This window comes from Theobroma cacao, chromosome 9 (assembly GCF_000208745.1).
Source record: "Theobroma cacao cultivar B97-61/B2 chromosome 9, Criollo_cocoa_genome_V2, whole genome shotgun sequence".
In the NCBI taxonomy this organism is placed as follows: domain Eukaryota; kingdom Viridiplantae; phylum Streptophyta; class Magnoliopsida; order Malvales; family Malvaceae; genus Theobroma; species Theobroma cacao.
In genome coordinates, this window is record NC_030858.1 from 8,364,381 (window position 1) to 8,392,344 (window position 27,964).

Here is a 27,964-nt window from a genome sequence, read left to right on the forward strand (position 1 = left end):
GGCATGTTTGAGTTCAAACCTACTAATGAAACAGTCTAGGACAGGTATTGCAAAACTCAAACAGCTTTACAATTCTGATCATGGAGGAGACCAATTCCATTATGTGTATAAATGTACAATCATTGTTCACAAATTAGAACTACTATCTTGGAAATTTCACACAAAAGATATATGAGGGACAAATGTAGAATGTTAAAATTGGTTACCAAGAATCCCTGATGTGAACAGTCACTTCATGCATTCTTCCATTGGGGCAGCCTTTGAACCACAACCTAAAACCAACAATTGCAAAGATAGAGACTCATTAGATATCTTATTTAACACCGTATCACTGAGAAACTTTGCTTGAGTTGCTCAAACCATATGACAGCGAATAATTCTTTAGCAAGAACATTTCTACTATTTTGTTTTAAACAAATGAGAAATTGGTAATTTTACAAACTAATTCCTGTAACTTTTTTAAAGTTTGCATACTAAGCATCCTATTGTTAATACATTTGCCATCCTACAAAACAAAGAGTATGCATGCCATACATGCCTAACTTTTACTTGTTCTAGGGTTAAGCCATGATGCATAGACGTTAACATCAGTGTTGTCAAAGAGGGAATCAAGTTCCAACTCACTCGCTGACTTGGGATAATTTCTTTTCAACTTATTATGAAAGTAAGAGTTATGCTATCTCTTTTTCTCCTTCTTCTATTTTAGAAGGGTATGGAACAAAAGCTACATGCATAATCCCTAACTTCTAACTTAATATGAGGAATCTATCCATAGACTGATTTCAGTATGGTAGCAACATATAGCACACTCCAATCATTTGCAGGGGAAAGACAACAGCAAGTAAAATAGTTTATGCATCATACCTTTCCGGAATTCTCCTTATTTCCCACAATAGTTTGACAAGCAAGCCTCCAAGATTCTGGTTTCTGCACATTAGAATTGTGGTTTTCAAACAATAGACAAATTACATCTTATATTAAGGAGAACACCCCCCCACCCCCAAAAAAAAACCAAAAAAGAAAAAGAAAAAGAAAAAATAATGTCAAAGTAATGCATGCAGAGGGACACATTTATAGACTCTTCTTGTTTTAGCAAGTGTCTTGTGGCATTGTGGTATAATCCAGAGAAAGGTTTCTTAAAAGTGATCATTAACCAATTTTTGAGACTGATATATATGAGTAAGTGTCTTGAAAGAAAATACTATATTGAAAGAAGAAAGCATGCCTTCTTGAGATACCGAAGTTCTGTATTGGTTCTTTCATTCAAAAGATCTTTCCCGTCAACAATCTGCAAAGAGAATCAAAAAGACCACAAATCAATTGTGATAAAAATTTGATGCTTTAATTAAAATGAAACAACCCACATTAAGCTTCTATCATTATTAACAGAAAGAAGGTCAGAAAAAAAACTTATACTAATTGAATAAGAGGATTAACCGTTAGTACTTAATTAATTCATACCTCTACAATGCAAGTTCCACAGCTTCCACCACCTCCACAGTTCATCACTTTCCCCTAATCTCAAATTTCAACTTAGGAACATTAAAAAAGGGATCAAAACCAAAGCGTATGGAAAAAAAAATCAAATAGAGGTTCCATTTCTTAAAGCAACTTACATAAGCAGCATAGAGCTCAATCTTGTTATCCAACATGATGTTTCTGAGCAACTTTTCTCCACTTATTGCTTTAGCTTTATCCACTGGATACGACCCATCACTTCCTGGATTCGGCTGCCACATTTCACCATCATCAAAAGTTAAAATTCCACAACTTAAGACTTCTGTAAAATAAAATAAATAAAAGGGTTTGATTTTTTTGCATGCGATTGCAAACATAGTAGTACCCCAATAAATTCCAGCTCGATTTCAGGCTTTTCTGTTGTAGTTGGTGAATTGGTTTCAGGAGAACTCGTGGCCAATGTAACAGAAAAATGTCTCTTCCTGGGAATAAAGATAGTTGGGTTCCTGTAACTGTTGTTGTTCCATGAAAATCCTGTTGGTTGGGGCGTTATGCTAGTTAAGTTCAGGGAAGCCATTTTTTTTCTGTTACTTTCTGTTACCCAGATGTTCTTTCAAATTCTGCGATTCTTCTCTTCCCTCTGGGACGGTTGACTTGTAACGTTTTGGGCCTCAACTGCAGTGGTAGTTTGGTAATTTTAACAGGCTCTTTAGATTGTGGCCAGCATTCACTGGGCTTCAAATTTGTCCAAATTCTTTGGGCCTTTACCCAACAACAAAGACAACCGCTAAAACCCACCTTAAACCCCTGAAATTCTTTGAGAAAAAGCCGAAGCAAAAAATGAACGCTCTCTTCTTCCAGCGGCAACACCGTTTTCTTCTTCTGAATATTTGTCACTTCCAAAAGCTCTTCTTCTCTGATCAATCATGGCTTTCCAAAAAACGCAACCCTCTAATCAAGTGGCCACCGCCTTCTTCCTCTCCCTGCAACCAACCTCACCCAATTCCCAATCGTACTTTCTCGCAAAGCAATTTCTCCATCATCTCCAATCTCCTCAAAAACTCAACCATTACCTCCGGGTCGTCTCTCGAGTCCGCCCTGGACCAAACAGAGATCGACCCAGATCCCGGCCTGCTCCAAGCAATATTCGAATGCTTTGATTCTTCTCCAAAGTTGTTGCATCATTTGTTTCTCTGGGCTGAAAAGAAACCTGGGTTTAAATCATCTGCCACGCTGTTTGACTCGATGGTCAATGTTCTTGGTAAAGCTAGGGGGTTTGAGGACGCGTGGAGTTTGGTTCTTGATCGGATTGGCGATGGAATGGAGGGTTCCACTTTGGTTTCTGTTAATACTTTTGTGATTTTGATTAGACGCTATGCTCGCGCAGGTAATTTCCTTGACATTTTGCATAAAAAGCTTGGAACTTGTTTGTGCCTGGAAGTTTGATAGAGCAATATTACTTGCCTCCCCATTCTATTTCTGTGTCAACTATCTGCATTACTGACATGCGCTTTAATTTTTCGATGTTTTTAAGGGTACGGTGTAGCAATTGGCTGATGACTTTGCAAATCCATAAATAAGATAGTGGATTTGGACTAGTAAATTACGGGTTATTATCCTATTTTGCCAGCACGTATATTTACTGGTCACATGTCCAATTAACCATACATATGAAAATTATTATTGAGCCGGTTCCTTGATTGATATTTTTACTATTTGCTTTTAGATTTCTATTTATTCTTAATTTTTGTTTTTTCATTCCTATTCATTTTAGGCCTAAAGCAATAACAGAAGCATCAACCAAATGGAATATAATTTACTTTTATGGATACGTGGTAACCTAAGCATATAAACACGCTTCTGAAGTTCTTAAACTTCACAATTGGTGTATAGGATAATGATTCATAGATTATTGCCACATCTGGTGGGGGCAAATAGCTCGCATAGAAGTTTTAGGATGAATAACGTTTTCCCTTGTGATATGAGTACAGGACTGGGTTGGCTTCTACTCTCATGAAGATACTTAACATTTTAAAGGCTGACCAATTTGGACATGTATTTTGAAATGCAACATTTGAATTTGGATTAGTTTAGTCTTATTCTCTTTGTTGTAGTTTTTATTGTGGTTTCACTCTTTGTATGTTGTAATGCTTGTAGACTTGTGGTGCTCACCTGCTTATTTTTTAAACCTGTCATACTTGTATGTTGTATGACATTTAATTGGTCAGCAGTTTAAGTGGAAAAGCTTGAATTTTATTGTTCTTTTGGAACTAGTGATGCTTATGCAGTGAAAATTCATGCAGGTATGCCTCAGCCTGCTATTCGTACATTTGAATTTGCAAAGAGTTTAGAACAAATTTGTAATTCTGATGAGGAAACAAACCTATTTGAAATAATGTTGGATTCTCTTTGTAAAGAAGGGCATGTTAGGGTGGTATCGGAATACCTCACTAGAAAAAGGGAAACAGATCTTGGTTGGGTTCCATCAATCAAGGTTTATAACATACTATTAAATGGATGGTTTCGGTCAAGGAAGCTCAAACATGCAGAGAGACTTTGGTTGGATATGAAGAAGGAGGGTGTCTTACCTAGTGTTGTAACATATGGTACCCTTGTAGAAGGATACTGTACAATGCGTCGTGTTGAAAGGGCAATTCAATTGGTGGATGAAATGAAAGGAGTAGGAATTGAGCCAAATGCGAAAGTATATAATCCGATTATTGATGCACTTGGGGAAGCAGGTAGGTTAAAGGAGGCATTGGGGATGATGGAACGGGTTTTTTTGTGTGAATCAGGCCCCAATATTTCTATGTATAGTTCTTTAGTGAAAGGTTATTGCAAGGCCAGAGATCTAGTAGGGGCTAGTAAAATACTTAAGATGATGATTAGCAGGGGTTTCATCCCAACCCCTACAACCTACAATTATTTCTTTAGGTACTTTTCGCAATTCAGGAAAATTGAGGAAGCAATGAATCTTTATACAAAGATGATTGAGTCTGGTCACACTCTAGATCGGCTTACTTACCATCTTTTGTTGAAGATGTTGTTTGAGGAGGAGAGGTTGGACTTGGCAGTTCAAATCAGCAAAGAAATGAGAGCAAGGGGATACGATAGGGACTTGGCTACTAGCACCATGCTGATTCATTTGCTTTGTAAAATGCATAGGTTTGAAGATGCTTTTGGAGAGTTTGAGGACATGATACGGAGGGGTATGGCTCCACAATACCTTACTTTCCAGAGAATGAATGATGAGTTAAAGAAAAGGGGAATGACTGACATGGCAAGTAAACTATGTGATATGATGAGTTCTGTCCGTTCTTCCAAAAAATTGCCCAATACATATGGTGGAGATGAGGACTCATCACGAGCAAGGAGGACATCCATCATGCGAAAAGCTGAAGCGATGTCTGATATGCTAAAGACATGTAAGGATCCAAGAGAATTTGTTAAGCATAGAACTTTATCTGAAAATGCTGTGTCAAGTGCAGGCCGGTTGATTGAGATTATCAAGGAAGGAGCTACAGAGACAAGTATGAATAGTTAAGGCCTAAGAGCTCGAGAAAAGGCTTCAAGAAATTTTGATGCAAGTGGTGTTGGATGACTTCTGTTATCTGCCAGGGAACTTATTGGAAATTGATTATGGAGAATTCGGTTTTGTGATTAAGATGGTATGTGATACACTGATATGAAAGCTTGTGTAACTTTAGGTATAAGATCACCAGCCGTCTGATGAAGATGATAGACCATTTGTATACTGCACATATTGGGATGTGGGGGACACAATGATAGAAAAGAGATCTGCAAGCTGGAGGATCCCAATTGAATGTGTTAAACTCTTGCTATTTATTTGAAATTGACTTGGAGGAATTTTTGAGGCGGCAATTACTTAGGACCATCTCTTCTTTTGTCAGTTTTCACTACTTCATTGTCAAGATGGAATTCCAAATCTATATTTTTGGATTTGGAATTTGCAACACAGAGGACAGGCTGAATAATGATTTGAGAAAGGCTACTGCATGTGGAATGCAGGTAAGATATAAATTATACTTGATTATTCTAAATTGCGTAATCCTGTTATTTACATATTTGGGTTTTTCCCCTTCCCTCACTTTAAGAAAATGAGAATAAAACAACTTTTCGAATAGTGATGCTTTCTTTTAAGCTTGGCATACATAATCGGTCGATGATGTTTCAATAAACCAAGTAAGCTAACAACACCTTTTCCTTAAGTTTAATTCTCTAGATTTCTTTCCCAAACTTATACGTATTTCTTTATTCCAATGTAACTGTTATACATATTAGATACCAAAATTATTTGCTCTCTTTTGCTTTGTAAAATTTTGGCCCCATTACATGCTCAAAGTAGTGAGGCCTCTTTTAAAATTTTGGCCCTATATAGACAAAACAGTCACCTACATTGCATTTTCAACTTGATGGGCCCTATTATCTTGTATATATGAATTATCCTTGCATGATGGACCCTTTGAGGAGGAAAGTTTCCATAATCATAGGAATTGTTCATTTCTTTCTCAAACTTTGGCCCAACAAAAAGAGAACCTGTCCTGACTAAACAAATTTCTTTGACAGGGATTATTTAGTCTCAGGTGGTTTTAGAAAATATATTAAGTAAAGCTGCTAGAAACTGGGCATTGGAAGCTGGTTTTACTTCACTCCTGCATTGTGCCTTTGACAGATTATGTATTCAATGTATCAAGTGTTTTTCTGTTATACAATGTGCAACTGTAGAAAATGGGAGCTATTTAGGCACCTGGTAAGATATGGTTATTAACCTTGGCATTTCAGTAATTACCTTTGCTTACTATGATATCCATTGATGTTCATGTTTCCTGATTTGGTGCTCCGTTGTCAACATTTTGTAAGTTAGCAACTATTTAGCAATCACGCTTTAATTTAGTTGCTCCAAATGGCCAGTCTCAGAAAAGGGGTTTGTAGCAAAACTTGCGTTTTCCTGCTACCTGCTGGGTGCCTGTTGAATGTTGAATCATATTTTGTGCAAGGCATGTGTACCTGTTAGTGTTTTGGATTTAGTATTGAGAGAAAAGTTGACAGAGATGTATCCTGTTTAGGATTTTTTTTTTCCTTTTGAAACATTGAATGCAAAAAATATAGGAGTGAGTAAAGTCCAAGGCATGTCAAAAGATCAGAAATACGACCTTTTTGTTTTTATTATTCACTAAGTGGACTTTGTGTATATACTTCTGAACTTAGTGTATTACGCGGTTTGAACTGATTTCATTGCATCTCGTATTGATTACACTTTGGTTTCTGTTGCGTTTGCTATAGCTTTAATTCTGAGTTCATCAATCTGAATCAGTTGTCGTGTCATCATTAACTTCATGTATCTGCATCACTACCGAGGGTGAAATTTGGAGTATGTGATACACAATGCGCGTGGGGTCTGATGTCCCATTGAAAGACTTTGACAAAAACATATGGTCCATGCAGGAATATTTGAAGGGTGTAAGAATCACCAACTGCGTACACATAGGGTAACTTATTCCTTCAATCCAAGATGTGATGGCTTATTATTGGTGGGGTTTGATTGCCACATGTATTACATCACTGATTCCTCTTGTCATCTAAAGGATTTTCAAGGTTGCCTGCTACAAGCAGCTGTAGACTAATGATATCTTCCCCTAAATAATTTATCATAAGTTGTGGGCAAATGCTGGACTTGTATAAATTATTAGTCTGGGATTTGATTGTCATGGTTTGGATTGTATTAACCTAGCTAACTAATTGTGATGTCGATGTTACATCTGATGTTATTGAGGTTTGGTTTGAAAGGGATCAGATTGTACTACTGTCTACAGGAAAACGATGGAGATCTTTCAGGAATTGACACCCAACAATTTGTATTTGAATTTGGTTTAAGGGTTCTTACCTCTCTTCAAAAAGTTAGTAATCAATATGCTTAGCTTAGATGATATTTAGTGATGATGACTGAAAGATTTAAAGCTGAGGTCTTGCAATGATAATCTTACTTCATAATTAACAAATAACCCAAATAAAGGAATAAATTATTGGAGGGTGGATACCCCTTGTAAAGCTAGATTAGGTGCCTCATCTTATATTTATAACCTTATTTAGAAAGTTAATATAAATATATATAAAACAAAGCCTATAACAGATAAGGAAAAAACAATAGTGGAGGGTCTGTTATTTTGACAAATAGATTATCTAACTTGATGCCATGTCTTATATGTTGGAAGATCAAAATAATTTTATATATATATATATATATATATATAATATACTTTAATTTCCAAACTCAATGAATTTATAAATATGTATTAATTTTGTTAAATAATAATTTACAAAATTAAGAAGAAGAAAAGCAGAATAGCCATTGTCCGCAACCAAACATATCAGAATGTTTAATTCCTTTATTAGGTTATCTATAGTCCTTGTGATATTGTGGGCCTCCATGTGTTGATGGCAACGTCTAAATTCTAAAAAGGCAAATGTACAGAGCATACCTCATTTCCAGCCAACAAAATAATCCTTATTATGGCCATTCCAACATGTCATTAATGAAACTAAAAAAATGACAAAGTTTTTAGGTTGGTGAAGAGATGATTACATCCTTGTTTGATCTGAGTTCCTATCTCCATAAATATCAGATGCAACCACAAACCCTGTCCTCTCTTTGCATAAATATCTCAATGTACACCTTCTGAGACCCGCAGCAACAATGTAGCTTGGCTTTTTCTTTTTTTCATTTTTATTTCAGGCACATAAATACTTCATTTTATTAAAAAAAAAATAAGAGTCAAAATTTAAAATTCTTAATTTTGAAAATTTGGAATTAAATATTGAGATGATAGGAATAGAATGATTAAATAAAGGTAAAATATTTTAAAAAGTCTTTAAATTATTTTAAATAAATTTTTATAAGTTTTTATTTTTTTATTATATTCAATTAAATCTTATGTTTTTATTTTAAATTAAATAAACGTTTATATTTAACAATTCACTAATTATCGTTAATTAAAATATCACTTATCATTTAATATCATGTAATACTGATGTAACATATTGACATATTATTAAAAGTAAATATTCATTAATTTTAATTTTAAGAAAAATTAAAATTGATCAAATCAATACTTTAGGATGACTGACCAAAGTCCATTGGTCATCACGACAAACCGATCAAACTGAAATCAACCACGATTCAATTGGTTAATGAGGCTCATTTATTACACAAAGTTTAGCTATTAAGGCTCATTTTACCTTTGTAAATAAATGGGTAAGAAAGGCTGAGGCGGTTGAGGAGGGTAGATGGGGCACGACGACGGCTGGAGGTAGAGCAGTAGACAACAAGTGAAGATGAGAGGGGAGGGTTTTTGATTTTAGGAGCTCTTTATTCTAGGATTTGAACTTTGAAAGAAAGGCACCGATATCAGGGAAGGGGATGCAAATGGGGGGAAAGGCAGGGAATTAATGAAGGCTCAAATAGGAATTCCCCCTCTCCCCATATATTAAAAATAGTTAAAAAAAAAAAATCAATCTTCGATTTTTCAGTCAGTTCGAAGGAGGAGAAGGGAGAACCCCCAGCAACTGAACCAATTAGTCGAGGAACTTGGTTGCCACAACTGGCATCGAATAACCAATTCGTTTAGGGTCATAACCATTGGTTTCGATCGTTTGTGTGATTACAACTGACAGATGTATAGTCCTGCATGTTATAGTGGATAGTGGTGAAATCAAGATTTCGCGTTTGGAGGTGAAGATAATATCTAAAAAATAATCATATTAGAAGTTAAATGTTTAACAAAAATATGAAACAATTTAGATGGAAAAAGTTTATGTGAAAGTTATACAAACAACTCCAGCTACATGTTAAATACAAAATAAATATATTTTTTTAATAATTATTGCATGCTAAGATTAGAAATATTTAATTGAGTTCGATGGTCTTTCATAGAGTTGAAGACATTTATTGTTGAATTAATGTCAAAATCTCGAATGATTTCCTTTTCAATGAGAATGATCAACGAATTTATAAAAAAATCATCTAATACTATATTACGAGTCTCGTTCTTAATAAGTTTTATAGTAAAAAATGCATGCTTTGATGTTGTAGTGGAAATTGGAAGCGTCAAAATAAGCCGAATTAATATGTTAATAAAAAAGTAAACTTTTGATATTCTCATCTTATTCAACACTTGATATAACTCAAAAAGTGTAAATACATTTTTCAAATGCTGATTATGAAAAATATCAAGTTTGAGTAGATCCAATTGATAATTTAAGTGCATTTTATTATACTTACTAAAATCATTAGGGTAATAGTTATTTACAATGATACAAATACTTTTAATATCAAACAATTTGAAATCGTTTTAAAAGTTCACAGATATGCTAAGAGTGAGCAACTCTCCTACATTCTCATTAAATTTGGAATCCAATTATTGCAAAAGAAAGTCTATAGCAACAAAAAATAAGTCAACTCGACCATGGTGCTTAATTGTCACATGATCCTTTTGAAAATGACATTTACTAATTTGTAACTAATTATCATGTTAGGAATTTCAATTTTATATTTCTTACAAAACTATAAATTAGTCCTATTAAAATTAGTTGTTGACTAATTGTTGTGAGGCATCTCATTAAATAAAAATTTATTACAAAATTATAAATTTTTTTAAAAAAAATATGTTAGAAAAATTTTACAATTTTGTGGAGGGGAAATTATAAAATTTCACAAAAATAAAAATAAGTTATAAAAGTTTGAAAATTGTTGGAGGATGAGGGCCTCCATTAGCTCTGGTCTTTTCGTCTCAATAGTTGATAATGTCACATAATAATATAATTATGACATATTTTTCAATTTTCATGACAGTATCATATCAATGTCATATAATATAAAATGATAAATGATATTTTAAATTAATAATAATTAGTCAACAATTAACTATAAAAAAATTTATTTAAATAGTTCAAGAATTTTTGTAAAACATTATATCTTAAATAAAAAAAGAATTATGTATAACCCAAAATCCAATGAAATTCTATATGTAAAAGAATTATAATTAGGTAAAGAAAACGAAGTTGGGCACTTGGGCATAGAGCAATGATATTGAACTTAAACTCCTAAAGTGCCGAAGAATCACCATACAAAATAAAGCAACTTTTCATGTATGATTTGAGTGGCTCTGCCATTTCAGCATCTGGCAAGCTGGTGTTTCAAACGTGGAAAAACTGAAAGTAACACTTGTGTGGCTCAAATGGTAAAATAGATGGGATAGAAACAGAGCTGTCACTTTCCGTTTTCCATGTCTGAAAATCTTGAAGAGGAAATTTCAGGAAAGCATCTTTGAGCATTAGCAACAAGTTATTCACATGCCCAAACCGTACATCTGGAAGACATAAGCTCATTGCGTTAGGGATTAATGGAAATTAATCATTTTTTTCCAATCAATCAAACAAAACAAAATAAAATAATAATAATAATAATAATAATAAATAAATAATCTTCTATTGATGATGATTCTGAAGGCACTATCTGATGAAGATATGATGCTTAAGCTGAGTGATTTATGTACTGGTGAAGAAGAGTGAAGTGGTTGACACGAATGCCGAAGTGGGGAAAAGGACGGCGAGAGGGTAATGGCAAATGGTAAGAGGCAAAGGTGGTGGGAGCAGTCAACAAATGTACTTGAAAGAGAATCAATGCCCCAATATTCCTCCTATTGGACGCACCTTATTGCCCACAAAATCCTGCTTTGCACGTGTTTTGCTCTTTAACCCTGCATTTCCCTGCTTACTTTTTACTCCTCCCCCAAAAATTTGGTTTCACTTTTGGGTTTTTTTGAGCTTTTTGCCTTCCCATCCCTTCATTTCTAAGCATTTTCACCTTCCATTCACGATTAATGTTGCCTGAGTCAATTTTCCCTCTCGAACTAATCTGATTTCAATTGGTAATAGGGCATCATTAGTTGAGGTTTTGCCGTGTTAAGTCAAGTTTAAGATTTTATTAAAAAATATAAATTCTCTTAAGTGACTAATTATACTTAAAAATATAAATTAACGTCGATTCATCTTTTACGATTTAACATATTGAATTGAAACTCTGTTTTTACTTTTAAAAAATTTATTGAAATGAGACACTATAATTTTGAAAATTTTGAGAAAATAAATACCTTGCTTCCTATTTTACCATTAAAGATTATTTCTATCTTTAGTTCGTTACCAATTTCTTATTATAGAAGTTTATGAAATTTGGAGCATTAATTTTTATCGTTAGTAGCACACTCTAAACATTACTACAACTTAATTGAACTATAGGCAAGTGGAAGATAATGTTCCTGTGTTAGCGAATCTCTCTATGAGCATGGAGATTTTTAAAAGGGAGACAAGAAACAAAGTATTTCATTGAAAAATAAATAAATAAAGAAGGAAAGAAGACAACTAGTAATGATTAGGGTTCGTAGGATTGACAATTAAAGTAGAGAAAATTAAGGTTGTTATTTATTTTTCATCCTATCTATTTTAATTTATATCACATGTAATTATTTTTTATAATTAAGTTACCATGATTTAACATTTTTAATACAATGTTTGTCACGCACACAACTTTCAAGAAATGAATGAAAGAGACATTCCTTAAATTCTTTCATATTAATCATGCATATAAGTTGGTTTAGTTATGACATTTCCCAAGAACAATGACTAAAATCCCCGTTAATTCTATAATATCTACAAAGAGAGATTTGGAAACATTAAACACGCGTTGACCAATAACATTATTAGCTTTTGCACAAAATCTTAATCATTCCGATTAATTTTTTTAATTAATAATTATTGATTTTGTTGCTGAAAAACATTCTCCATTCATTCCAAAACAATTAATTTATTACTAAAATACAAACACTATCAAGTAATATCTTCTTCATGTAGCGTACGAAATTTGATTAAAGATTTTAGAATTTCAAAAGTAATATTATAAAAGGTAAAAATACGAAAAATATTGATGAAAATTGAAAGCCGTGTGTTGAATAATTATTTTGATAATAGGAAAGGAGTAGGAAATTGCAAGAAGCAGCCCATATCCTTGCCCACCTTTCAATAAAAGGCAAAATCTTTGTTGGGGGATGATTGCACAATTCACAAGAAGTATAGATCCCAACCGAACAAAAAATAAAAAAAAAAAAGAAAAGAAAAAGAGAACCAAGACCAAAGTTACCAAAGTCCCCTCCTCGTAGTTCAGCTTACACACACACACACACACACTCTCTCTCTCTCTTGTTTTGTAAGAAAAAGATCACAAATTTATTTATGCTGGAGAACAAAACAACCCAACATTCAGACACTGGAAACAGAGAGAGTGGAAACCTCCCCTTCCAATAAAACTGAGAGCATAACAAAAAAAAAATAAAAAGGGTAACCTTTTGCTTTTAAATGCTCCCTTTCTCTCTCTTTCTCTTAAAAAGGACTTTGATTCTGAAATTTCTCGCCCCTCTCTCTTCTTCCTCTTTTATCTTTTTTAAAAAATCGTGCTGTCTTTTCTGAGTTCTTCTCTCTTTTCAACAAAGGAGCTGAGATAAGTGAGAAGCTAAGCTATGGTGGTGCAGCGACAGCGGAAGAATGATGATGATGATGTGGAGATGGTGATGAAATGGCCGTACTAAAAATGGCTCAACAAAGCAAAACTACCAACACCAACAATGCCAACACTAACAACACCTCGACTCATTTGCAACACCAACAGCAAGTAAAGCCAACGATGTTTCACGATTTCCTGGGCATGAAAGCTACAGATTCCCCTGTCGTTTTAGCCCATAAGGCCACTGACGCAAGGTTTTCAGAGGCTTCCCCTTCTGCTTCGGCCTCTGTTGGTGCTTCTTCTGGTGGTGGTGGTGGTGCTGGCCGTGGGCCCATCTCTTCCACCTCTGATCTGGGTTCTGGTTAGTTTCTCTCTCTTTTGCTTAAAGCTTCGTTTGTTTTTCTTTTTTCCTTGTTTCATTTTTCAAAGCTGTAATGTAAATGGGGAAGTTTATGATTTTAGTTTTTGTGTTCTTTTACTTGGGTTTTTGGTTTCTTTCTTTTTTTTTTTAATTTTTTTCTTCTCTTTTCCTTGTTGTTTTTGATAGGTGGTTTTCATGTGGAAAAACTCTCAGTATAATAGCTCATTAGGGAATGATGGAGTGTGGAAAGTATGATTCTTGTCGTATATTTGATAAGTAGTTTTGATTTTGGATTTTGGTCTCTGCTTGAGGCTTAAAATGGTTGATTTAGCTGCTGAAGTAGCAAGTCTTTTCTCTTATGGTTGGAGTTGGTGTCTTTATGATGGATTAGATTTGTGAGGTCAGCAATGGGGTTGGTAGCTCCTCTCCTAGGTCATCCCTTCTCTCTTCTTATTTTAGTTTCTTTGATTTTTTTTTTTCATTATTTTACTTTGGGCTAGATAGCTATGTAAATAAGGGGGTATGGTTTCAAATTCAGTGGAGAATTTTAAAGTTCTCTAATTTATGTCTGCTTTTTTAAGGTAGGTGTAGCCGTTATGGTGTGTGATGACTTTATCTACTCAATGCTGCTGTGCGATGTCGTAGTTCTTTACTTAATGTTGCCATCTCCTGTGGGTAAAAGGCATTGATGCGTCTATGCTACGAGTTTTTATAATTCGTCTGAAACAGCAATATTTAATTAGGCATTACGTGTTGCTAGTTAGCTGTTGTACATTTGCTCATAATAACCTGCTTTTTACCTTAGCATGTTGACATTCCAATCTTCAAGCTTGTTTCTTGTAATTGAACTGCTCAGATGGCAAGATGTTTGAACTTTGAAAGTACTTATATGTTCTGAATTGGGATTCTACCTGTCACAATTAAAGTTGATTTATTTTCTCATCAATTAGTAGAAAGACAGGTTGGGAATCATCTTGAGGGCATTCCATACTATGGCCCAAGGAGTGAAATATCTGGGCCCGAGATAAGCAACAGATTGGTAGGAAGTAAGAGAGGTAATTCAGATTCAGCCTTTATGGGTCATGAATCTCTTGAGAGCTTGCATTTGATGAAGGTATCCGTCATGATCTTATCATGTTTCACCCTTCCCTTCTCAAAATGAACGAGAAGCTCCATATGTTGTTAGTCATTTATATTTACTTAATATTTCTTTATATTTGTACTCAGATGCTTCGTAATGGGGCTGGGGGAGAGCGTTCTAGAAGGTCCAATGAGGATGAAGTGTTTCTTGGTATGCAGTCGATGAGGCCTTCTTCTGCATCTCTTATATTACAGCCTCCCACTGGTAGCAGACTTGAAGGAAATGCTTCCAAATGGGAGCGGTCTGTCCCCATGATAGGCTCTGCAGTTCAGTATGGTCCACGTGGTGGTCACTTTGTGCCTTTTGTGCATCAAGCATCTTCAAATAGGTTCAAGGATACAAATGTTGGTCCTTCTGTTATCTCTCAGTCAGCTGCTGATGAAGGTTCTAGAACTGGAATTAAAGGCCCTGGAATTTTGAGTTCTATTAATACTAGTGGTATTCCCACTGAAAAAAACTCATCTGGGGTAGTGCCAAGTGGGGCCAGACCAAAGGCAGGGGCACATATTTCAGATCCAGAGTCTTCAGTTCCTCCAAGGTTATTTTAATATATTCTTTGTATCTTGTTTCTGACTGTTTTGCTCTTGAATAAATATATATATATATTATATATAATATTATATATATATATATATAATATAAATATATATTTATTTATTTACTGAATGCGGTATTTTCTGTTGTGGTGACAGTCGACAAGGATTAACATCAGCCAGCCGACAAATGACTATATTTTATGCTGGTCAGGCTCATGTCTTTGATGATGTGCATCCAAACAAGGTTGGTTTTCTTGTTGTTTGCCAGTGGACCTCAAGTTTTTTTAATTTCAATTTTTTTCTACAAGGCTTGTGTTGCATGCTTTACAAATACTTCTATCTGATTCAAGTATTTCATCTAATTGAATTTTTAGGTCTAGATCATGTAGGGTAGGTTGCAGTTACATGATATAATCCATAGAATAGCAAAAGCAACTAGGTTTCAGATTTCTCTGTTGCTCATTGAGTCAGTGTACAAGAGGACCATCAAGCTTAACATCATAATAATGTAAGATTTGCATCGTCCAACTTAACTATGTGTAATGGAGCTTTGAATTTCTCACGAAGTTTGATACATCATCTTGTCATCAGAAACATGCGATGAGATTGATTCTTTTGATATCCACAACGGCTTGGAGAATAGGAGGAATGAACCTGTGATTTGCTCTTTCTCCAGAATATGTTGTTGATTCATGTAGTTGGTTTAGGGTGACATAAATTGACAAACTTGTTCAAAATATCAAATGATAGAATGTTGTTTTTTTGCCAATATAGGATGATTAACAAAATACAATTTCCAAATTTAGAAGCTTGACATTTATATTCAGGAGTTCTTTTACTTAAGCATGATAATTCAAGAAGTGGAATAAAGCTCCTGTTCCTGTTGCTCTTGTCATAAACCTGAGTTTATGCAATCCATACTCTAGCAAATGGAACTGCTGATGTTCCTTGGACACATCACATATGGTTACCATACAGGCCAGAGATGGAGGGTGGCTGCCTAAGTTTTAAGCATGTAGAGTGAGTTCTTGTGATACGGAGAGGTTGCAAATAAGTAAAAAGGATGTGTTGGAGATGACAAAGAGGAAGATTGGAACAGTCCTTGAAGTATAAGTGCTGTGATAGAGAGAAAGCGTAGTGTTGGCACAAGATGGAGAATAAGGCGAAGAAAAGCTAAGTAAAAGAAGATTTGAGAGGGAATATTTAGAGAGATATGGAGAGCAAAGAGTGAAAGTTTATCTGTCTTTACCCAAGAAATCTTGTTTTGCCAAAATAGATTGTCAAAGCATCTATGTATAAAGCACGAAGAAATAGTTACTCAAGAACATGGTTTAATGCACATGATGAGTAACAATATTGAAAGGAGTTTTAATGTACATATTCAGTAATAATTATTGGTGTAATGAAACTTATTTTTGAGTAAAAGGTAAGAGAGAAAAATACTTTTACTTTAGAAAAAGGTTAAGAGGAATACCTCTTAACTATCTTCATATTTGAGCCATTAAGCTGAGCTCTTTGGAACATATCAAGGTTGAAACAAACTCGCGAGCTGTGCAACTTGTATCGAATTACATTGATTGCTGTCCAAGTGATGTAGTTGTTCTACTTGTTCTGATTGTTCTCATTGCTCTTTATATATAGTCAGGGTGGAGCCTCCTTATGTGATGGGCCTCCTAAAACTTTTAAAAATATTTTCATAACATATAAAAATTTTTTAAATTTTTTTTAAAATTTATTAATAATTTTTTAAATAATTTTTTATTAATATTAAATAAATAAAAAATAATAAAATGGTTTCACATATCTTACTCAATTTTATTTTTTTTTCAATTTATATTATTATTTTTATTTATATTTATTTATTTTTTTCGTTTCTATTCTATTTGTTCATATGCTATAAGTTTTTATAATTTTTTTTTAAATTTCTACAAACCATTAACCATATTCCTTTTTTTTTTCTTTTTTGTTATATAATATGTGGTACCTACCTTCTACTTGTCATGTTATTCTTTTTTATGTTACGTAAATTTTATTTTATATGATTTTAATCTTTAAAAATTAATAAATTATTATATAGGTCTCAAATATAAGTTGTAGTATTACATTGTTACTTAAAATTTCATCAATGTGTCATTTTTTTATTAATCCTGATTATATGAGAAAAATTTAACTTGAGTATATTTTTTTATATGTTTTACGTTTTATATTTAATTGAAATGAAATTATCTTGAATCTATAGTATTTAAATAATTCTGATTATATACGAAGAAACTATTAATCTTATATATCGTTGTTAACTATTTATATTTTACAAATTATAGTTTTATATTTAGTTTTATATTTCTATTATCAATATTTTTATTGTTGATCGAATTTAACATATTAGTTTTTAAAATTTTTAACTTTTTTTCAACCGTGTTTGGCCCTCTCAATAAAATTTGACTAGCTCCGTCCTTGTATATAGTGTTATGCTTGTTGTAAAACAACTCTTAGAGAAATAAGAAGTTAGTAGCCAAAATCAAGCATCTACATTTTGTCCCCTACATTAGAATTCTTGACATGAAAGGTTCTTATGCATTGTTTGTTCTATAGAAGTGAATTATAAAGTGACTTACAAAAAATAAATTTAATGCTTGACTTAAGGAAAAGTTATATATATTGTGCTGTAATGTCTTGTGCGTGGTAATATACCGATGCGACATGTATGCCTTGCATGATGGCATGCTAATACCTTTTGTATGGCTTCAAACCTATTTCTTGCACACTGCATCGATTCTTTTTGTGTACATCTCTAATGCTTATTTCTTGTCTCTATGGCAATGCTTTTTTTTATGTATTTCTAGCTTGGTTGCCCTTGCTTGGAAATTAGTTTATTTAAAATAATACATTTTCCATGCATGAGGAAAGCAATAGAAAAACAGGAATTTCAAGGTTAATCTTAAAAGGAAAGAAAATCTTTTCCATCTATGCTGTATAACCACAAGACTCTTGTAAATTTTTTTTTCTAATTCAAATTAAAGCATTCTTTTTGTAAATCTCTCTGAGCAAGTAAGTTTTCTTCATCTTCTCTTCTCTCTCTTTTTTTTTTCCTATTATTATTTGATTAAAACGTAAAAAAAAAATTTGAAATTACTTTCTTTGATCCAAAATCATTAAGATCTTTTTTTTTGTGTTGGATTTTTTTTTCTAAATTTTGAATCATTAGCCTTTTTTAGCTTGCCCTATAGGGTACTTTTTGTTTGCAAAAGTTTTTGCATGTAGGTGTGCAATGGTTCTTATGATAAGGAAAGGTAGAGTTGCAAATAAGTAAAAAAAATGTGTTAGAGACGACAGAGAGGAAGAATAGAGTAGCCCTTGAAGTATTGTGTGTCATAGCGATTTTAGGAAAATATAGATAGATAAAGTGTAGTGGTGGCACAAGATAGAGAATAAAGTGAAGAAAAGTTAAGTAGAAAAGGATTTAAAAGGAAATATTTAGAGAGAGTTAGGAGTGAGTCTATTTGCCTCTTCTTGATAAATCTTGTTTTGCCAAAATGAGTTGTCAAAGCTCTAGATATAGAGCAGCAAGTAACAACTACTCAAGAACACGCTCTAATGCATATGATAGAGTAACAATACTGAAAAGAGCGTTAATGTATATAATGGGCAACCGCTAATGTACATAATGAGTAACAGATACTGAAATCCCATTATGTGACCGAGAGTGAGTAGTGGACTTTTTTAAAGGATGACTATTAATGATGTAATGAGACTTTTCTTGAGTAAAAGGAAAGAGGTAAAAGGTAAGAGCGAAAAACACTTGTACTTTAAGAAAAGTTAAAAATAAAATCTCCTAACTATTTCCATATCTCAGTTACCAAGTCAAACTTTCCAGAACGATGAAACTAACTAGCAAACCTTGCCACTTGTTCTAGGTAAAAAGTAAGAGCAAAAAACACTTGTACCTTAAGAAAGGTTAAAAATAAAATCTCCTAACTATTTCCATATTTGAGTCACCAGGCTGAACTTTCCAAAACATTTTAAGGATGAAACTAAACCACAAACCTTGCCACTTGTTCCAGGTTACTTTCACTCTGTCCATGTGATATATTTGTTTTACTTGTTCTAGTTGTTCTCATTGCTTTCTGCATTATGCCTGCTGTAAAAGAACTCTTGGAAAAATAATAAATTAGTAGTCAAATCAAGCATTTACACAAACCTTTCTTTTGGTGGAAATTTAGAAAATAGGGCTTTGTATATGCAGATTTTGCTATCTATTTGGGATAGATTAATGTTGGCCTTGAACTAAGGAATATATGAGCTCATATATATAGTTCTTTTGAGGACCTGTTAGTTACTTTGATTATTGAGAAATTGAGATTTTGATTTGAGAACTGAAGATTGTCACAGACTTAAGAATTTGAATGCAACTGGGATTTTCCATAGTTTCTTCCACTGAAGTTTCCTTTTCACTCAATTTTCTGTCTTTGAGATATTGGTGCCAAGTCAGTGGACTTGCCTTTAAAAGAATACATGGTTGAACCAGTGTGAAGTTGTCTTGACTTGTATTAATCCCTTCCCTTCTCTTTTGGGGTGATATAGAAGAGGATTGCATTTCTGTTTTTTTTGGGAGTCATATATGTTCTAATATGAAAAAGCTTACTTTGTCTTGAAAGCCTGGTATCATTTGCTACTGTAGAAGATTTTAATTAAGATTGTAATTGCTGTAACTTTTGATCTGCTCATTTGAGTTACTTTGCTGTGGTTATGTTGTCAGTTATACTTTGTTGTTACTCACTGGCTTATGCTATGGGTGGGTCATCACTGCTAATCACTGTGATGAGCTCCACTTGGAGCAATATTTCTCTGGTATTTGAGCTACGGGAAGTCAACAAAGTTTTTATGATTTTAGTTTTTGACATTTGAAAAGGGTTGGTTTTCAGCTACATTGCTGTTCACTGCTTCAAATGTGATGTTTGCTGACCATACATAATCATAAGGAATGTGATTTGATGGGAAATACACTAATGATTCTCCAACTTTCTTCATTGATGAGGAATGCATGTTGTTATAGGGGACTGAAAGTCCATTCTTACGGTTGGTCTATTTTTGTTGGGGAAGTTTGTTTTTTTTTGCATAGTGTACTGATTTAAAATTATTTACTGTTGTGTTGCTTCAGGAACAATTAGCTTTTGGTATAATAATAAACTGCTGTCCGCTATTTTTTTCCTGCGTATCAATTAATACCTGTTTTGTAAATTTGCTGTTTTACGTTGTTGTTTGGTCTCACTTTAATCTTCCTATCCCTCTTTGATAATTAATTTTGTTTAATTGTATTAGATGTTTCTTGTCCACTATTTTATTTAACATTCTCTTAATTTGACTTGTTCTGGTCAGAGGCTCTGGATTTATTTCTTATTCAACAGTGGAAAAGGCTTCGCTGCATATTAATCATGAGCTCTTCCCTATATTCCAAAATCTGTCACCAACTTGTGATGCTAACAAAATTTAGCTTAGTTTTGCTGTCACACCTCTTCATAACCCCCCCCCCTGCGTTCTTTCCTCTACCAGTTTTCTGCACCATTCCTTGTGGTTGCAACTTGCCTATTGAGTTATTTAAAATCTACATGTAATTAGGTGGTAAAGCTGCAAATATTGTGGGGCAGTTGTTTTTATAAGCCTTGTTCAATTACTCCTGTTCATCATAATGTTAGTTATTTTGGTGAGTGATTATAGATACTTTCCTTTTCAAATTTAAATTGTCATAGGACATATTACTGTTTTATTTCTAAAATTACTTGGTGGTTTTATAAAAGTGGAGTGGCTCTTTCTGATAAAACATGGTTGAGCATCTATCTTCAGGTATAATGTCAGAACAAAATGAGTTTCTGAGAATGAGGAAGTGATGTTTCTAATCCACTTCTAATGTTGTTATTGTATGCTACCGCATTGAAGGATCGTAGCTAAACACGTCCATACTCTGGTTCTTGTCACTTTTCTGGTTTTCACTGGGTTCTTTGTATGTCGTATTTCATGTCAAGCATCCTGTAGCTTGAATTTCTTAATATACATTTGTGGTCTTGACCACTGTTTTCTGCATGGTCATTTCAGGCAGATGTCATAATGGCATTGGCGGGTTCAAATGGAGGATCTTGGTCAACAACCTACTCCCCTAAATCTGCTGTGAGGCCAGTTAGTGAAAATTATGCACCCGGTGAGGAGCCTGAAGCAGTGGGTAGCATGGTGTTCTCACGGGAATTTAGAGGGAGGATAGCTGTCGCTGGTAACACTAGTCAAGGAACTGGTTCTGGTGAACGAATCTCAATACAAACAGGTGATCCTTCAACTTCCTTGCTGCTATGTAGTTTATTGGTTTCCATGTTACTTGCAATAGTATGTTTTAGTGGTTTCTCAAGCATGACATAAAATACATGTTCTGTTGTCTCTCCAACTCCAAATGAGTTGGCCTTTTTTTGCATTAAATAGTTGATCATGTACGCATAAAGGCAATCAGCACAGGATTCAAATATGATTCTGCAATCGATAAAAGTTGTTCTTTTTCTGTAAGGGGAATTGATAGGAAATGCTCAACTTTAGTATGCTTATTACTTTATAAAATGTAGGGGTTCCTCAGGGCACCATTGTTATTGCGAAAGATGCAAGAAACCCAGTTCAAGCAGCAGAACCTAGTGCTGAAGATAAAAGAGAGGTATGAAGGTAAGGGAGTTGGGAATAGCTTCAAATCTATGAGCAGACTTGTTAGGAAGAGTGAGCTGTTTCTTCTCTAATGTCATCAATGCTTCAACTTCTTTTTTCTGATTTTCTTGCATTATTATCATTTTTAGAAGCAAAGAGAAGATGGGTGGTTTGGGGGAGATGGGGTACTACTGTTTTGTTTATAGAGGAGACAATTGGATCATCAATTAACCATCAGGTGAAGATATTTTTAAGCTTCCCATGCTCTTAATTTGCCTTTTGTTAGTCTGAAATTCAAAATGCTATAGGTGATTTCGTCCCTTTTAACTCACATTTTAATTTTTGATGTTCACAAGTTCTAAAACGCTGAATGATTAACATGATGTTAACCGTTTCTTTTCGTGTATATCTATGTATGGATTTCATTTCGCCACTTAAACCCTTCTCTAAATCAAAGGATATGGATAACAAAAAGAAACCATATATCCAACATGTCGATTAACCTAATGTGTGTAGATCAGTTGTAATAAAAAAAGGTATGGATCCCATTTTTCTTTGGTATAATACTACTTGGAAAAGGACCTTGAATTATTTTTAAAAAAAATTAAATTAAATTTTTATTTTTTATTACATTGAATTAAATTTTTATATTTTTATTCTTGTCAATTAAGTTTTTATGATTAATAATTGATTAATTAATTAATTAATTGATTAGAATATTTTATATTTATCCGTATTTATATTAATAATTTATAAACTTAGGAGCGAGGTGTCAAGTTATGCAATACAAAAACTCTATCCCAACAAATTTCAAACTGGACATGTATAAAATTCTATCCCAACAACTAAAGATGAAGAGCAGTTTTGAATATGGGTTGGGAGGGGAGGAATGATGAGGATGTGATGGGATGACTTTCACCCGTTGACAGCTTCATACCGTATACAACCTGACATGCTTTTTTCTGATGTTGACGGAGTATGGTTTGGAATGGGGCTGACTGCCCTTCCTCCTGAGGGAGTGTAAGGTTACTCTGCTTTTCTGTGAGATTATTGCTTGAATGATATGCTGCTTAGTGCCTTGGAACAATTGTAACACTGGGGAAATGGCTTTTACCTGTTCTATCTAAATTTGTTGATTTGTACACAGCTCAAATCATGTGGAGAACATGTCCCGTATCAACGGGGCTGCACTAGCACCACACTGAGGGAGTTTTTTATGCATATGTAAAGCAAGGAAATCATTTCAAATGCCTTTAAAAAAACACATGAGGGCACTTATGCCATGAAAAGTTTAAATAAAGAAAGGTCAATGTGTAAAGTTCCTTAATTCCATCATTGCCAAGCTAGGAGTAGGATGAAGGCCTATTATTCCGTAACTAGGTGAAATTGTCTGCTTCAAATTTCTTCAACCATTCTAACCTTCCACGGCACTTTCATCTCTAGGCCCACAAAAATTCCAAGCTGAAAAAATTGGTTAATCTCGAAATTTTTCTGAGAAAATTGGTCAATCTCTGCTTTTGAAAATGAAGTTGGGTTTTGTCTATCTTCATAATTTGTGTACTTGACTCTCAATTTCTTTTTTGGACCATTATATTTTTGGCAATTAAACCCACCAGTCAGACACATGGTTTTCTTTGTTTTTGGAGCCTAGTGAGCCTGCATTAATCAAAGGTCGAATTCCGACACTGTACAAGTCGTTCAAAATGAACAAGTGAGCCAAATAGGCTCCCTTCGGTATGACCACAAGATTTCCCCCACCTTCACCACAACCCCTCCCCTTGATTTCCACGTGATTGCCCATGTTTAGGGGTCGGTGGATGGAGTGCAGCAAGTGACTTAGGTCAGTGCTTCTGTAGCCGATGTCACCCTGGAATTGGAGATCCAGCCAATATGTCCACCAAGCGAACTCCTTGGTCTTATTCCATTGCGAAATGCCCACCCAAAGAAGCCAAAGATGATCAGGTTGGGAAATGCAACGTGAATTTGTACATCCCCCCACCCCATGTGCCAATTAATCAGTGAACATTTATGGGATCCATTTATTTATTTTGACTGGATTATAATTATCATTACATATTGTAGCTTTTAGATCATTGTCTCATTCAAGCTTCATGTAAATCATGCAGACATATGCATCTTGATTCAATGCGTTTTCTTATTCAATGATTCTGAATGTGAAAATAAGAGATCCACTAGAAAACCAACATCTCATTTTCAACATTAATTAAGCAGTTGTTGGAGTTAATAACGATGGTCAGAAACACGAGTCTCGTGCTTGGACACCAAACATGATTACTTCCAAAACTCTAGCGTGTGTTTTGCTAAGATTATTTAATGCTAAACTTAATTACGAGTTCACATATAATCACTATTTTAAATTTATTATTCATACCCATCCTCAGTTTGAGAATTTCAAATGATCAATATTTAACTGATAATTATATTATTCATACTCATCCTCAGTTTAAAAATTTCAAATGATCAATATTTAACTGATAATTATAAAATGATTTTGTTCATTTCATTACTTTAATATAAAAATTAAAATTTCAATTTTTGTACGATAAATATGAAGAGATACAAGAGAGAGAGAGATTTTTTTTTTTAAGAGAAGAGGATTCAAACTCATACTTTTTACGTAGGGAGACCATATACTAATTGACGAGTCAAATACTCAAATGTAAAAGGAAAGAGAATTCAAACTTTGAAACTAAAACGTTTTATATAAGAAGAGATTGTAACAAGCATTAAGTCAAATTTAGATTGTTGATAGAGTTTTCAATGCTGTCATCTCCTAAACATCCATAATAGTATAGAGTTGTGATCTGATAATGAACTCCTGATTAACTAGCTGGATAGGTAGGGATCAATTATCAAATTGGGTGGCTTGATCTCTTCTCCTTGACAAAAGAAACAAAAGGAAATACAAACTAGTCTGGCCAGATTAATTTTTCCTGCAACTGTAGTTATTTGGAGTACTTGAGAGTTTTATTAAACTTAAATTAGGCAGTCCTTTTCCAAATTGCCAAAATGTCACACTTGTGGACAAGGCATGCCTATTGTCCACAAAAGCGAAAGGAAGAAAGAGAGTCCCTCCTTATCATGGAACATGAAAACTGTTTTCAGTCTTTGAGATGCCCCAACTTTCTGCATCTTTTGTTCCTTCTTTTGTCTTATTCAACCAATCCCCCGCCGAGTCCTTCCAATTTCACATCCGGACAACATTCTGTCCAAACAGCCACTCTCACCCACCTGCAGTATCAGATCATCTAAACCTAATTCCCTATATTTTTATCTTATTTATATTAATTAAAACATCTTATATTATATATACATGTACTCTGGTAATCAACACCACAAACAAACCCTAGCCTTGTTTATTAATTTATTGGTTTATTTTTTTCTCTCTTTGAACTTATCATGACCACTCTCTCTGAAGTCTACAGAGAACATGCTATCCACCTCCGGCATATCGTTCCCCTGGACTTCCACTCCGTCCGGACCGTGCCCGACTCGCACGTGTGGCCTAAATCCGATGACTTCTCATCCGATGACCAGTTATCGATCCCAATCATTGACCTCAAAGATCCCCTCGCTGTAAAACTTGCAGGTCATGCATGTGAGACATGGGGTGCGTTCCAAGTTATTAACCATGGCATTCCTTCGAATCTTGTCGAAGAGGTGGAGTCTGAGGCTCGGCGGCTGTTCTCTCTCCCGGCTCAGCAGAAGATGAAGGCGTTACGTGAACCGGCAGGCGCCACAGGATATGGTCTAGCTCGGATATCCCCGTTTTTCCCAAAGTATATGTGGCATGAAGGGTTTACAGTCATGGGTTCACCGGTTGACCATGCTAGGGCACTTTGGCCTAATGACAATGCACGTTTTTGGTAAGTCCATGCACTCTTCATGCATGCACGTGTGCAAAATTTGACAAAAAAAAAAAACAAATAAAGATACGGCTAGCTTCTTCCTGATACATTGAACCTTAATTTGTTTCTTTCATTTTTTGAGGAAGCAACCATCCTTATTAACAAGTCTCGATATGGGTTGGTTTCTTCATTTAAAGCGATTTATCTTTGTTCAAGAAAAATTTTCTCATTAAGTGGGGACCTTTAATTTAGGCCCCTATGATCTAGCTATTTCAAGGAACTTTAAGTAAAGTTACAGGTAATACTTAATTAGCTACGTCTGATATCATAAGCTTATTCATTCCTTCAAAATCATGTAAATCCCTTCTAACAATACCTGCCCACGTGCCAAACATCATTTGTTTTAACTTATGATTATTTGTTAATATTAGAAATTAAAAGACAAAATAAGGGCAAGTTAAGCTTGACAGACATGATGCACAGGCATAATTTAGTACAAATGTTTATATATACATACTTTAAAATGTTATATCAGTCATTATCAATTTTATATTCAATTACAAGTTAATTTTGGCTCGTGAGTCATGTACCCTGTCCCTTCTAAGAGTAGAGAAGCCTCTAGCATCTAGGATCGAGTTAATAGTGTTTTATGTACCATTCAAGTACCGGAGTGCACCTATATTATTGCCACGGTATAAAGTAAGGAAAAGTTAATTATATGTATACACTTATTTTTTTCTACCACATACATGTATATATTCGAAAAATATTATAAAAATATTTTGTATTCAAGGTATTGGTTTTTTTGGTCAAAAGACATTGTTCTTTGTAAATTACGAATTTGATAAGAACGATGCATTAATTAAATTGATAAAAAAAATGTTACTTAAGACAACACCTGTATAAATTGTGTTATATATACTATAAAGATATAAGCTTGCCCTAGCTCCGAATTGCAATGGGTACTAATCGAGGAGTCTAGCTCTCATAAACTGTTAGCAACATTGCAAATTAATCCTAGAAATCCAGCCAAAAGTATTGTATTTTTTGTACTAGATGGACCACATCCTAAATCAAAACCTCATTTAGAAATTAGGTTTTGTATTTAACGAAAACCCTGGTAGAGTTCTAAGGTCATTTAAAAATTAGGTTTAGCACAACAATTTACACCAGTTTGTTCATGCATTTATTGCTTGTCAACATATAAACAGTGACGTAATAGAGAGGTATCAGAAGAAGATGAAAGTCCTAGCAGAGCAACTCACACATCTCATCCTCAAGTCATTGGACGTTTCCCTAGAAGACCTAAGCTGGGACGTCGGTTCTCCCTCTACCGCTCTTCAGCTGAACTCTTACCCTTCGTGTCCAGACCCGAATCGAACCATGGGTCTAGCCCCACACACAGACACATCCTTCTTAACACTTCTACACCAAAGTTCCATAAGCGGTCTCCAAATCTTCAAAGAAGGAGTTGGTTGGCTCTCAGTGCGACCCATTGCCGGTGCCCTGGTTGTAAATGTTGGCGATCTTCTGCATATTCTGTCCAACGCTCGATTCCCTAGTGTCCTTCACCGGGCCGTCGTAAACCGAGATGGGTGTCACAGGTTGTCAGTGGCTTATTTCTATGGAATACCCACAGATTGTAATGTATCCCCGTTGGCAAAGCTCTTAAATTCAGGCCATACTCCTAGATACCGGTCTGTGACAGTGAAAGAATATGTGATCCTTAAGGCTAAGAATTTCGAGGAAGCACTTTCTTTGATTAGAATTTAAGTTTGTAGGTTTTTAACATTAGTGGGACAAGCCAGTGTTTGGATTTTGTGCTTTTAGCTTGGCACGTTGCTAGTTGGCATTGCTAGTTGTAATTAAATAAAATTATCCTCCTTTAAACTTTGGCATATTCTATGTAAAATTGAAACGTATATTGTGATGGTTTTTTTTTATACATATTACTTTTCTTTTCAATAGAGTTTATTTTTTTTTAAGAAGAAGGTGAATTTTATTAATTTTCAAGTCCAAGTTACATATAGAGAATATTACATACTCGCTTTTCAAAAAAATAAAAAAACGTTGCATACTCATAAGACCTCTCAACAGATCCTCCCATTACAAAGATCCCTACTATATGATTTTAAAATCTCATTAAAAACCTTATCATGGAAAAACCCACTGACATAAAAACATATTAAAAAAAAGAATTCTTTAAAAATCATGTATTGCGTAAATTACGATACCTCTAATCACCCTTCATTGAGCTCACACATTTCTTGTCTAACAATATATTGTTGTTGGCTAAAGCAAAAAAGCAGATTTGAAGTTAATTGCTGTTTTGTACATTGTTGAGTCCGAAAC

General features: G+C 34.2%; 4 protein-coding genes across 10 annotated transcripts; 3 read left to right on the plus strand and 1 right to left on the minus strand.

Annotated features, from left to right (window-relative positions):
* Positions 66 to 2,104, minus strand: LOC18588941 (photosynthetic NDH subunit of subcomplex B 3, chloroplastic). Its single transcript, XM_007013690.2, has 6 exons — positions 1,844 to 2,104; positions 1,617 to 1,730; positions 1,462 to 1,515; positions 1,226 to 1,288; positions 865 to 927; positions 66 to 272 (listed from the first exon to the last, which is right to left on the minus strand). Exons 1-6 carry the CDS (start codon positions 2,033 to 2,035, stop codon positions 234 to 236), a joined length of 525 nt encoding a protein of 174 aa, XP_007013752.1. The 5' UTR covers positions 2,036 to 2,104; the 3' UTR covers positions 66 to 233.
* On the plus strand, positions 2,299 to 7,343 carry LOC18588942 (pentatricopeptide repeat-containing protein At5g11310, mitochondrial). 5 transcript variants are annotated; one of them, XM_007013692.2, is made up of 4 exons: positions 2,299 to 2,845; positions 3,762 to 5,487; positions 6,046 to 6,229; positions 6,794 to 7,343. In XM_007013692.2, exons 1-2 carry the CDS (start codon positions 2,299 to 2,301, stop codon positions 5,000 to 5,002), a joined length of 1,788 nt encoding a protein of 595 aa, XP_007013754.2. In that variant the 3' UTR covers positions 5,003 to 5,487; positions 6,046 to 6,229; positions 6,794 to 7,343. The 5 variants fall into 5 exon arrangements, with proteins under 5 accessions (XP_007013754.2, XP_017981987.1, XP_007013756.2 ...); XM_018126498.1 differs by having other exon boundaries at positions 6,925 to 7,343; XM_007013694.2 differs by having other exon boundaries at positions 6,046 to 7,343.
* On the plus strand, positions 12,705 to 22,139 carry LOC18588943 (protein TIFY 8). 3 transcript variants are annotated; one of them, XM_007013700.2, is made up of 6 exons: positions 12,705 to 13,391; positions 14,342 to 14,505; positions 14,619 to 15,070; positions 15,225 to 15,312; positions 21,159 to 21,381; positions 21,682 to 22,139. In XM_007013700.2, exons 1-6 carry the CDS (start codon positions 13,103 to 13,105, stop codon positions 21,735 to 21,737), a joined length of 1,272 nt encoding a protein of 423 aa, XP_007013762.2. In that variant the 5' UTR covers positions 12,705 to 13,102; the 3' UTR covers positions 21,738 to 22,139. The 3 variants fall into 3 exon arrangements, with proteins under 3 accessions (XP_007013762.2, XP_017983928.1, XP_017983929.1); XM_018128439.1 differs by having other exon boundaries at positions 21,671 to 22,014; XM_018128440.1 differs by having other exon boundaries at positions 14,345 to 14,505; positions 21,671 to 22,014.
* Positions 25,164 to 27,502, plus strand: LOC18588944 (gibberellin 3-beta-dioxygenase 1). Its single transcript, XM_018126687.1, has 2 exons — positions 25,164 to 25,630; positions 26,824 to 27,502. The coding sequence occupies exons 1-2, from the start codon at positions 25,164 to 25,166 to the stop codon at positions 27,383 to 27,385; spliced, it is 1,029 nt and encodes a 342-aa protein (XP_017982176.1). The 3' UTR covers positions 27,386 to 27,502.

What these genes read in the sequence shown, in the direction of transcription:
- LOC18588943 (XM_018128439.1), top strand. Translation starts at nt 13,103, where the DNA reads ATGGCCGTACTAAAAATGGCTCAACAAAGCAAAACTACCAACACCAAC. An exon ending in AGAGCTTGCATTTGATGAAG is followed by an intron (nt 14,506 to 14,618) that starts GTATCCGTCATG and finishes ATTTGTACTCAG; the next exon opens with ATGCTTCGTAATGGGGCTGG. An exon ending in GAGTCTTCAGTTCCTCCAAG is followed by an intron (nt 15,071 to 15,224) that starts GTTATTTTAATA and finishes TTGTGGTGACAG; the next exon opens with TCGACAAGGATTAACATCAG.
- LOC18588942 (XM_007013694.2), top strand. Translation starts at nt 2,299, where the DNA reads ATGAACGCTCTCTTCTTCCAGCGGCAACACCGTTTTCTTCTTCTGAAT. An exon ending in TAGACGCTATGCTCGCGCAG is followed by an intron (nt 2,846 to 3,761) that starts GTAATTTCCTTG and finishes AAATTCATGCAG; the next exon opens with GTATGCCTCAGCCTGCTATT.
- LOC18588941 (XM_007013690.2), bottom strand. Translation starts at nt 2,035, where the DNA reads ATGGCTTCCCTGAACTTAACTAGCATAACGCCCCAACCAACAGGATTT. An exon ending in TCGAGCTGGAATTTATTGGG is followed by an intron (nt 1,731 to 1,843) that starts GTACTACTATGT and finishes GAAATGTGGCAG; the next exon opens with CCGAATCCAGGAAGTGATGG. An exon ending in ATAAGGAGAATTCCGGAAAG is followed by an intron (nt 273 to 864) that starts GTATGATGCATA and finishes TGTTGGTTTTAG; the next exon opens with GTTGTGGTTCAAAGGCTGCC.
- LOC18588944 (XM_018126687.1), top strand. Translation starts at nt 25,164, where the DNA reads ATGACCACTCTCTCTGAAGTCTACAGAGAACATGCTATCCACCTCCGG. An exon ending in AATGACAATGCACGTTTTTG is followed by an intron (nt 25,631 to 26,823) that starts GTAAGTCCATGC and finishes ACATATAAACAG; the next exon opens with TGACGTAATAGAGAGGTATC.